The following is an 11,110-nucleotide window of genomic DNA, read 5'->3' as shown; positions in this document are numbered from 1 at the left end:
TCAAGCACTCTGCCACTCAATCACCAGCCCCGTCGCCGCCTTTGCCGTGCTCACCGTAACCTGCGTACTCCCACTCGGCACACTAGCCGCATACCACGTCGTGCCTCCACTCGGGTTGGCAAGGTCCGCACCTCCCGCGGTAAATACCGTCGCCGTCGTGACGCTCGTCCCACAAACAAGATTGTTCCCCTGCACGCCACATTTTCCCTTACTGCTCGTCAACGTGAACCCAGCCCCTGACGCTGCAGCTGTGAATGTTGCGCACGTGCCGGTGGTGTACCATGTACCGCCGCTGATGATGCAGCCTTTAGCCTGACCGGAAGTGGAGACTTGGAGGGTGCCGCGGCCGGAGAAAGGGTTGCCAGGCGAGGAGGTGGGGGAGGTGGTGGGTTTGCTTGTTGTGGTTGAGGGCGGGGTGGTGCCTCCTTTGGGGAGATATTTGACGCCTGTAGCAGGGCAAGAGGATTTGGAACCGTCTGAGAGGGGGAAAAGTAAGCATGTAGAAAGCCAGAGGGTAGGGTCGCAGTGGTTAGGATTTGGAATGGGGAAGGAAAGGAATACCTGGATTGGCGGGAATGAACTGTCCAGTCTGCACGCTGCCCTTGACATTGAAAAAGTACCATATCTCGTCAAACTCGTTCGTGTTCGCGCACTGAATCGCCACATCGACGCCACGAGGCGCTTTCAACGCCGCGAGAATCTGCGCGGACGTGTAGGTCGCCGTGCTGCTAGGCACGATACCTGCGTTGGAGAGAAATGTATAGGACGTCAGGGTCTTGAAGAGGTCCACTGCTTTCTGGAAGTATGCGACCACCTCTTGCTGCGGGACGTAGTTCGCGTAGCAGCCGGGCTCGAGGGTGCTGATGCAGGTTCCGTGCTTTTCCCACTCGTGCTCCCAGAATGACTCGTCGTTCCCTTGGTAGTCTTTCCAATATGTGTTCATGTAGCTGAGGAGATCGGTTGCTCCAGCGGCGGAGATGATGGAGGAGATATTGGTGTAGGCTCGTGCAGGGTCGCAATTTGCGTCGTATGTGCCATCGCAGTGATCAGGCCAGAGGCCATGGACCGTCCACGAGTCGGAGGGGCCAGTGGGTGGATTGTAGTCCCAGAATTGTGTCTGTAGAAGTTGCCCACCAGGGGCGTTGAAGCAGCAAGTGTCTGCCACGGCCGTTGTGTTTTGGCACGATACTTGTGCGTTGGGGCAGCTTGGAGGTGTGCCCCCAAGAACCGAGCAGGCGGAGGAAAGTAGCACTACCTGCGCATACTTTGACAGTCTCTGAAGGGCAGGATATACTGTAGACATCTTGGAGGTGAGAGATGAGGCTGTGAGGTGCTGTATCCACGCCTGGGAGCCATGCCTATATAGCTCATAATTGCGAAGGACCTGCTGAAAGAAGTTCGTCATGGCACCCACTGCCCTTCAAGGGCCATGTCCTGATCGACAGGAGATGGGCGAGATACTGATCATGATTGGAAGCTGCATTCAACAAACATTGAGTATGCAGGACGCTAGATGTGGATGTGGAAGGTCACCGGAGGAAGGCGACGCAGGATGATGCAGGTGTCTCATGCCATTCGTGAGCATATCGCATGTGCAACTCCGGTAGTGGCGCGTTCAACCTTCCTCTTTGTCGTGGAGAACGAGGTCATGCCTGTTTTCTAACCTTCTTTATACCTACACGAGGAGGATTGATTGGAAGCGAATTGCTTCGCATGTCGCCCAGCTCCGGCGTCCTATCAGAAAGATACTCTAGAATTCTTGAATGTAGGACATTCATATTACGGGCATAATTTTTGGAGAGATGTTACGTGATACTAATGCTCATACAATGCTCACAATGCCGCGGGTGGAAGAAACCATCCTCGTATAGGCAATGAAAGCTTCATTGGTTGCGACTACGTGCGATTAAGCGGACGGAGTTGATTATGATCCCATTCCTTTCAGTGCGCCGCGCCGAACTTCTACAACAACTTGCTTTCAAAGCAAGCACCCTATGCAACTTTCCTACCCTACGTTGCCCACCGACCTCTCAGTGAAGGCTTGATCAGCACTACATATGAGTCGTATTACCGCCCACTACTCCCGGGCGCCTCATGCACCACCTTTCCCCCCAACTCCAGCCTCCCCAGTCCACCCATCTCCTGCCTGTCCTCCCCGCCCATGCCCCCACCCATCTCCATCTTTTTGGAATCCCCATGCACTTCCGCGACGCCACTAGATCCATGACTAGTATACCCTGAATCCAACGTCGCTTTCGCACTATCATCCGGCTTGCGATATCGACGGCGGTAGAGCAAGAGGAGTGCGGTGAGTATTAGTGCAAGGCCTGCGACACCACCTACAACTCCTCCTGCTATCGCACCTTTGTTGGTGTGATGTTGTGCTGGTATGGGTGTGTTTTCTGGGCCGGGGTCGAAGGGGGCGGAGGTGTTTGTCATGGCTGTTGGGTGGCGCAGGGTCAGAGATTTGTTGCATGATTTTGAAGAGAGAGATGAAACGAGTGGAGATGTGGGACTTACAGGAATTACTTCCACTGAGTAGGGCCATGATGTGTGGATCTGTGCCATTTTGAGGCAGCCTGTTCATGGAAGAGGTCAGTAAACCAAAACTTCCTCCAACTCGGCAGGATGGCATACCGAGAATTAGCTGCATAGAATTGCTTCACAGGATCAGACTGCTGATAGGTATCATCCGTCCTTAAGCTCGCGTTGTACTTGTCCTGCCACCCAAATGTCTCAAGATTGAAGATATTCAGCCCCTGCGCCCACGGATCAGGCGTCGCCATTTTCTGGGTCTGGTTATTGTCACCCTGGCTAGAATCGTCTCCGCCCATGACGAGGATCTGGGCACCTCCCACTGGCGTGCAGGTATGGCTCCCGCGCGGATGCTCTGCTGGGTAAGGTACCTTGATCCAATTGAATGCGGGGAGGGTCAAGATATGGATGTCGTCCATGATGAGGGCAGCTTCGCCATCCTGGTCGAATCCGCCATAGAAGAAGATCTCGAATGTTTTGTTTGTGGATTGGATCCCTGCAGTACAGTACCAGTTCCTCCAACGAGGCTTGTCACCGGTCACTGTTTGGTTGTACCAGGTCTGGTTCTTGATGTCGAAGACCGGGACGGTGTTAGTGGTCGGGAATTTGCCGGCTGCATTAATACTCCCAAATGCGATCAACAAGCCTTTCTCACCGTATGTTGGTACGTATTGCAAGGCGCCTTCTTGCTGGGGCGAGGGATATGCTTCGGCATTGCTTAGTGTCTGGAAGGTTTTGTCATCCATGTTGAATTGTAGAATTCCAGATTGGAAGTCGCCTCCGCTCATACCGTCAAGCGCATATCCAGTATCGGGCCCTTGGGCAGTGGAAGCCCTTCCGCGCCTGTTGATGTTTGTGAATGCTGAAGAGTCTGCAGCTACGGCCTGGCTCCATGACCCTTGACCTTTGTGGTCCGGCGCGAAAGTCCATACAGCAGGAGATGGATTATCGTCCGAGGGATCACCGATGAATCCTGTATACAACCGATCTTCTGCCTGATGATACCAAAGAACTCCTCTGCTTAAAGTAGGAAGCTCCGCTGGTTTGGTAGTCGAGGTGAAATTCACTGTGGTGTTCTGCCAGTCCTTTGATAGGTCCAGCGACAGGGTCAGATCTTCTAAAGCGATTGTCAAACTTGACTCCTTTTCTCACTCTTTTGACCATACTACTAACCATCGGACACGATAACTTGATTATTGTCCCCGGTATAGGAGACTTGACCGCCATTGACATAAAGGAAGTCACCAACCCTGACAGCTGATGTACCGAATTAGAAGTAAGTACTTCTCCGAACGACAGGATAAGCGCACCTGCAGCCAAGCGTCTCCTGAGAAATTGCGATGGTGACGGAACAATATCTTGATTTTGAGCTTGCTGGCGACGCGTAAGGCTACCTGCGTAAAGGCTTCCACTGGGTGACGAAGAAACCATTTTCAAACATATCGCAGTGGCTGGAATGAGCAATCGCCATAGCGGCGCCATACCCAACAGCGAATATGAAAATGATGACCAACATCGCTGGCAGATGAAGGATTCTCTTGTTTATGAGCATTCCCTGAGATGAGTAATGTCCATCTCGAAGGATTCTTCACGTGCAGTAGTACGCGGCTGGCACATGGCTGTATTCAGGCCAATTAACGTCACCACACGCGGCGACAACCGGCCCTTGCAAGGATGGATCTTCACACAGGTGGGCGTTAAAGGAGAGTCCTCGAGTTGTTTGCATGCACGCGAGGAAGACTGCGCCCACTCATGCCCCTGTGTTTGTTTCAGCCTCGTTGAAACTTGGAAAAGGATTGCTTGGTAGGTTCGGACGGTCAGCGCTAGATCCTTCGCCTGACCTAGCGTCTATCAAGGTGGAGTCTATCCGGACACTTGGTCCGAGCTGTTGTCAAGTAGGCTTTGCCCTAGATCCATCGTCGGATTCTGGATTTATAAGAGACGGAAATGTCATGTCAAAGGGGCATTGATCCTGCGAGACGGATGTTGGATAGTGAAGTATACCGCCATTGCATGGGGAATATCACAGGTTCAAGATGCCTATACTTGGCGGTCCAACTCACATGGAGATGTACAGGGGGCTAATGGTGAGAAGCTCGGAGAACACCTGGCATACGATTCGGATCTAGGCGAGTAGGCCGTAGAGGATCGTCGCGTCATAAGGACGAGGCGGGTTTTGCGGGTTTTGCAACTGCTATTAGCGTGTGATGGATATAATTAAATCCTTGGCACAAAAAACAAATCCTACACCCTTAAACGAGCAGTATGTAAATAGCTTAAAAATAATATTCTAAACGTTCCAAACTAATTTAAGCTATATAATTAATATAAAATCTATTTAATAGATATTAAAAATATTATTAAAGCCTTAATATTAATTAAAAAAGACAAGTTTTAAAACCATCAAATTGAGCGTTTTAATGCGATCAATAAGCGAATTATTAGCGATTTTTAAGATTTTCAAAAACTATTTTAATACCTTAATATTAAGACCTAAAATACTAGATTTTAAAACAACAAACTACTTTCATATTGATTATATAGCTCAAATCACTTTAGAACGTTCAGAATATCGTTTTTAAGCTGTTTGCATACTGCTCGTTTAGGGGTGTGGGATTTGTTTTTTGTGCCAAGGATTTAATTGTATCCATCACACGCTAATAGGAAGATGGAGGAACGCTTCCATCTCACGTAGGTCAATCGCTCTCGTTTGCAATTTCTTCTACACGTTATGAGCTCGCATTCAGTGAGACTCATTGATACTACACAAACGTTCCACCATCGTCTCATATCCGCATAACGACTAGAATCTCTCCACAGCCGTCCTGACACCTCTCGCAACAGGCACGCATTAGCTTTGACATGACACGTTGATATAGAACAAGCGACAGAGGGTCCGCTACACATATAACCTACTGAGAGGGACAGTATGAGCCAATAATTAAAGGAAATGGGCCACTCACTGACGTATTGTGCAAAGCTAATGACGGGACCGAAATACGGAATCGCTCCCAATCACGCCTGCACCAGGCCTATAATAAAATCCGGCATAGTCAGGAAGTAGTAAAGCTCCGTGACGTCGAAGCGCAGCCTTTTGTGGCCGACCCTGCCGAAACCGGTGATGTTGTTGCCCATGCGCTTTCCAGTGACAGACGACCACGGCGTTATCTTGCAGTGGGGATCGACAGGTCCCGTCGTTTGACGGCTGGATAAATTTCGGGTTCTTGGTTGCATTGCTCTCGTCTGAGAGGTCGATTGCGCCGTCTTCGGACAATTCGAGCGGGAACGTGTCTGTGGATGTTGTGTCCCAGGTGGGAGGAGGCCTCTACTTGCATGTAGCGGATGGAGTCGGCCGTGTAGCCGGGCTTTTGAACGTGCTTTTATCCCACCAGTATGTTGCATTGTACATGGCGTTCCTTCGATCGATATCGTCAAGCTCGACGAGCTGCTCTGTTTTGAAGTTGCCCTTCTCGAATGGAGTGTATGCCTCTGAAAGTTGGTGCAGAGTGTCTTTGTTACGGTCCTTGTCTGTCACATTCTGGCGAGCTTGCTGTATTTGTGCTTTCTTTGAGACTCGCTCACCCTCGATGTAGTTGTTGAAATGTTCGCCATAGGCAGTCCTTAGAGCTGATAGAGTGTCTGTATTACGCCCTTCCTAATACACCCGATTTCGCGCATCATAGCGTTTTTGCTCCTCGTCTTTAGTTCCAAAGATCTTCTGTCGATAATAACATAGCCCAGACATTCCAGCTTGGGCTCCGTAAGGGTCTGCCCCGTTTGCACCTTGGGATTCTTAATTAGCTCTAGCTTCCTCGTCTGAACTGTATGCTCCAAGTGCGTTTCGAGAATCTTTTGGCAAATCAGGAGGATCGAGTGGAACGGGCTCATTTGACGAGATCTTTGTAGAATCTTCACCCTTCAGTCTACTGAAGTCGTCGACAAAGCTCTATTGATAAGGCACCGCGAAAGGCAAGTCGAACAAAATGGCTTTGAAATCTAGCCTGACATACAAAGAGCGAAGATTGTGAGGGCCTCCTGCTGTATGACAGACAGGAAGTATATACCGCGGATTGGGTGACTGAAGTCGATTCAGATAAAGCGTTCTGTGGCAGAAGGCATAGGCAAGGGAACGAACCCAAGTGCGCCCGCAGAGGGCCCATTCTTTAGGACCGGATTGATCTCAACTCGGATAGCACTCCGAATGTCAGTTGCATCGGGGCGACAAGCACCAGAAGCAAATCTATACCCGTCTCATGAGCCAACACCTCTACTGATCGTTCAGCAAATCTGAATTAAATAGGCACAGCTTCCACCCGATGCAGAATATAGAACCTCGGTGAAAAAGACGACCATCCTCATATTTAGAGTCGCCAACCAGGTCTATTCCCACGCGATCCCTCTCTTCCTTCAATCTCACTCGAATCCTCCAACCACCCCCTCCTGCACTATCCATACCCACCACATCCACGCTGACCCCAAAGCCACTGCAGTACACCACTGCAACCTCCAGGCCCGATCAAAGCTGCCAAAACACTCCCGAAACCCCCGCCCCGCCTTCGCCTGCAGGGGCGCTATCCCCATACCGTAATACGTAGCCCTCGCATGCTCGGGTCCTCATCATCTTATCTAGCCGCCCTGTGATGATGAGACCCGCTGCAGGCCTGTAGCAGAAGGTTGTGAAACCAACCCCCTGGGAAAGGGGAGGAGTGGTTTGGGTTTGTGCCGCAGCAAGCCCAAAATTGGTGGGCCGCATCCCTTTGTTGCTAAATGCAGCAAGCCAAGATAAGCCTGAGACATGACAGGTCTGAGGCTCGCTTCTCTAGCCGCATGCGGAATAATAGAGGTCAGGGCGCACCAGTCCAGTTTGCGGCACAGGAGGGGGGACCCTACTTTTGGGAACAAAGGGTTTGCTGCGGTGGTGAAGGATGGGGAATTATTGGGGTTGCGCGTGTCATGTGCCGCTTGCGTTGAGGCGAGGGGAGAGCTTCAAAAAGGCAACTTGTCCCCCATCCCCCTCCCCTCCATTCTGCTGCGCTTTGCTTGTTCAAATTGCTGAGTGGCATTTGACAACAACAGTACTGGATCTTTGATAACCCAACGGCGAAAGATTTGGATATTGGGAAGAAAGATGCAGCTACAGCAAACGATAGCGTTCTTTGCGCTGCTGCTACTGGGTGCTAGTGCGTTGACTATGTATGTACGCTTCCTTTCTCTTTGCTGCAGTGGTTGCCACCGATGATTGGGGTGCGCGGGAGCGAGAAGGACAGTGCTGATTGCAAAGGCAGACCTCGCGATCTCCCTGAGGTCAAGGAAGCGCAGAAACGGAGCATGATCACGCAGCCGAAGGTGGAGAGGAATTTTGAGGCGTAGAGTCGTCTTGGGCCGAGCGAGCGTATGTTCACCAACCCCTACCACCAAAACTGAGATGATGGATTGGAAGACTTACTGACTGAGCGTGAAGAGGCTGCATACATCCAACGCACAGTAGTCACTCGCAACCGAATGATAATGCGCTCGAGAATGCATGGACGGACGGTAGGCAATGGAAGCGGTGCTCTCAGCGACGGGAAGTGGGCGCAACGGTCGGAGATGTACCACCATCCATCCATCCATCCATTCATTAGACCTTCCTCTGTATCATTGATGGAATAGAGGCGTTTGGTAGACTGTTGGTGCCTGTACGCTCGCTAGGAAGGAAGCAAATATACCCCCCTTTTTTTCGCTGCTGCGTTCTATGCGGTTTCAGGCTTGTATGTATGTCTGCGCCGTTTGTCTTGCTTCTGCATGCTGTCGCGCCCATGAGTTTGCAGGTGGATGAAGCGCCTGGAGAGAGTCGCGATCGTTACGGGGGTGAAGTTGAACATTGCATCATATTGTGGGACGTGAGTAATTGTGGTAATGTGGAGATGGCAATGAGACAGCTGGAGGGTGAATAATTTATAGGGGCGGTTTCAATAGATCTACCCATTTTTGATATACCCACATCCCCGCCTTTTGTATGAGTCTTCATATCATCATTTCCCAAACAATCCCCCAAGGAAAGGCCTTAGAGAGTAGTATCTGATCGTCCTGATTCCATTGGAGTCGCATCATTTGGGTCTGTCTAATATACGTAAGAATTACCGGATCAGTTTCTCTATGGTACTACTGCCGGTGGTCGGAAAACAACGCTCCAGCGTCTACCAGACACGGTTCTTGCTGCCCCCTTGTAGCGTTCGAGGCGTTACCCTCAGAAGCACCCGACTTGGCCGACAGCATCGACCCACTTTCGAGAGCAGCCCCTGGCCCTGCGACATGAACGGGTGGAACTTACGCCAGGCCACACCTTGCTTCTGACACGAAACCACAAGAGGGGGAAGCACAATGGATAGAAACTGGAATCTTGGACCACCGAAATCGTATGAACATGCATGAGAAGATGACCTCCGGCGTTTGGGAGGCTTTCAATGCTGCCTCCCAGCACGAAGCATACGCTCGTGGCCGTTCATGGTCAGTGTGGGCCGTTGTCTCTAAGCTTTGTTTCAGCCGAGAAGAACTCGTGTGATACGTAGCTAGGATGCAAGAGCTCAAATACACATTCGAGATGAGGGTGCAAGAGACAAAGATTGCATATACAATTGCTTGGGGATCATGAGGCGAAGGAGATCTTAGGCGAATGCAAAAAGCAACCATATACAAGGAATTCACAAGTGTGACCAAGGCCTCCGCATTCGGAGAGATAAGGGAGGCAATCGAATGCGTTAGCAATCGTCGCCGCCGAGATCTGCGCCAAGGTCGTCAAGAATGACCATCTCGGGATGCAAAATTGGGAGCATCCAATACATTGTGGAATAGAGTCTAGGAATAGAGTTCAGGTTGCTGCAATTATTTTCGGGGTTTTAAGCTGCATGAGGAAGAACCCGAGTCCAATTGACAGATCTATATACAGACCTTGGCATAGAACGAAAACACAGAAATACCTGTACCAAGAGTATCGTCCGGCTGATGATGTAAAGACCACACAGGGGAAAGACAACACCAATGACGATGAAGCGCTGCCAGATTTTCTTACCCGCACCCAACAGCGGTAGCAAAATCATGACTGGAACACAGGCTGCCGTGGCCACCAATGCCGCGATCCGCCAAATGTATTTCTCAACAGAGGATGGGAAATGCCAGTCCCAAGCCGCAAGGTGCAGTGCACTAAATGCCATCCCTAGAGCCATGATCGCGATCAGGTTTACCAGCCAAATTACTCGACCTTCGGGACGTCAGCTAACGATTGCCAAACTTTGATATGCCTACCTAGCCCAAGAGCTGAATCGTCCAGGTACGCCCAATTTCTGATACGTTGCTCATCGAGGAAATCCTTCCAACCCGGCGATATAAATCGCGATGCATTCCGCGCATCGAACATTTCTTTCAGCTTCACAAGCACTTGCTCCTGGTGCTCTACGGCGCAATTTATGGACACAGGATGCTCAACATCAAATGGCTTATCCCACCACAGCAAATACATAAGCAGAGCGCACCCTACAAAGCCCATTGTCGCTAGCTCAAGCTGAGTGATTGCTGCGAAATAGGTCAGTGCTATTTCTACCTATGCAGAGGGACAGCCCATACGTAATCCCTGAGCAGTGCGAGCAATCGACTGGATGATCAACCAGAGAGATTGACCTATTGCGAACAATTTGGTGAATGCATCAGCCTTGCTCCGATCCCTAATATTCTCCGGAGTAATGTATGGAATTTCGAACGAAAGGTCCTCTACCAGCATCAAGACCTGTGCTGCAAATAGGGGGACTGGTGGTTGTGACCATTCAACCTCTGCTGACCGTGTCGTTTCGATCTCTGAGATATTTTGCCGTGGTTCCTTTGAGCTCTCAGGATCTTGCCGCCGGCTCAGCCCCGGAAACCTCACGATAAATCCACCCCTACAAAGTGAGCTTCTCCACAGCATACGGCTTGCGATCCAAATGAAGACACTTACATATTTGCGTAGTTTGCATGCACTTTGGTCCACTCACTGTACTGCCGGTCAGACCTCAGCAGCTACCGAGAAATGTACGATAGCCTACCTCAGCGGGACGTCTCTCGGCATCGTACGTACCGATGGCACCATGCTATTACCCCTTGTGCTAGCCACAACATCTGACAAAACCTTGACTTCGTGTGCAGTGTCGCATTTCGCATTTGCAGACCTAAAATCCCTGACTGATTTCCTGCTCCAGAGCCAATCCTGCGAAGCCATTGAGAGTATGATCTCCGGCGACAAAGACATAAAACACATCCACTTGACCTTCCGCATCCATTTCCTCCAAAACCCCAATTCTAACCACAACGCGTCCGCTTCCCTCACGGACGGAAGGTTCAGATGTACGACCTTGTATGTACAGACTACTATGACAGCAAGGCAGCTCCAAAAGATGTCAAAGGAGCTTCTGGTGTTATCGTCCCAGACTCATCCAACTCTTGTCCCACTCATGGCCCATGCGCTAAAGGCCAAATACGGAATTCAGGCAAACTTTTGGCAAATCGCTGATGCAAAGGGAAATATTCTAAGAGGCACAGAACATGATTTCATGGTTCAACCTTG

The 11,110-nt window shown here is 50.5% G+C and overlaps 3 protein-coding genes across 3 annotated transcripts; all 3 read right to left on the bottom strand.

Annotated features, from left to right (window-relative positions):
- On the bottom strand, positions 1-1,303 carry KY384_005708 (uncharacterized protein; the record flags this gene model as incomplete). The annotated part of the gene is made up of 2 exons (XM_044814206.1): positions 1-446; positions 562-1,303. 2 exons carry the CDS (start codon positions 1,301-1,303, stop codon positions 1-3), a joined length of 1,188 nt encoding a protein of 395 aa, XP_044668356.1.
- A 764-nt stretch (positions 1,304-2,067) lies between these two features.
- On the bottom strand, positions 2,068-4,087 carry KY384_005707 (uncharacterized protein; the record flags this gene model as incomplete). Its single annotated transcript, XM_044814205.1, has 6 exons — positions 2,068-2,441; positions 2,521-2,579; positions 2,638-3,652; positions 3,709-3,792; positions 3,846-3,862; positions 3,930-4,087. 6 exons carry the CDS (start codon positions 4,085-4,087, stop codon positions 2,068-2,070), a joined length of 1,707 nt encoding a protein of 568 aa, XP_044668355.1.
- A 5,679-nt stretch (positions 4,088-9,766) lies between these two features.
- Positions 9,767-10,765, bottom strand: KY384_005706 (uncharacterized protein; the record flags this gene model as incomplete). The annotated part of the gene is made up of 4 exons (XM_044814204.1): positions 9,767-10,086; positions 10,129-10,448; positions 10,505-10,540; positions 10,593-10,765. 4 exons carry the CDS (start codon positions 10,763-10,765, stop codon positions 9,767-9,769), a joined length of 849 nt encoding a protein of 282 aa, XP_044668354.1.
- Positions 10,766-11,110: the final 345 nt, after the last annotated feature.

The sequence above is a fragment of the Bacidia gigantensis genome (genome assembly GCF_019456465.1).
Source record: "Bacidia gigantensis strain McMullin 20006 chromosome Unknown contig_246, whole genome shotgun sequence".
Lineage (NCBI taxonomy): Eukaryota > Fungi > Ascomycota > Lecanoromycetes > Lecanorales > Ramalinaceae > Bacidia > Bacidia gigantensis.
Note: the sequence above shows the minus strand (reverse complement) of the source record. Positions and strands in the feature narration are given on the sequence as shown.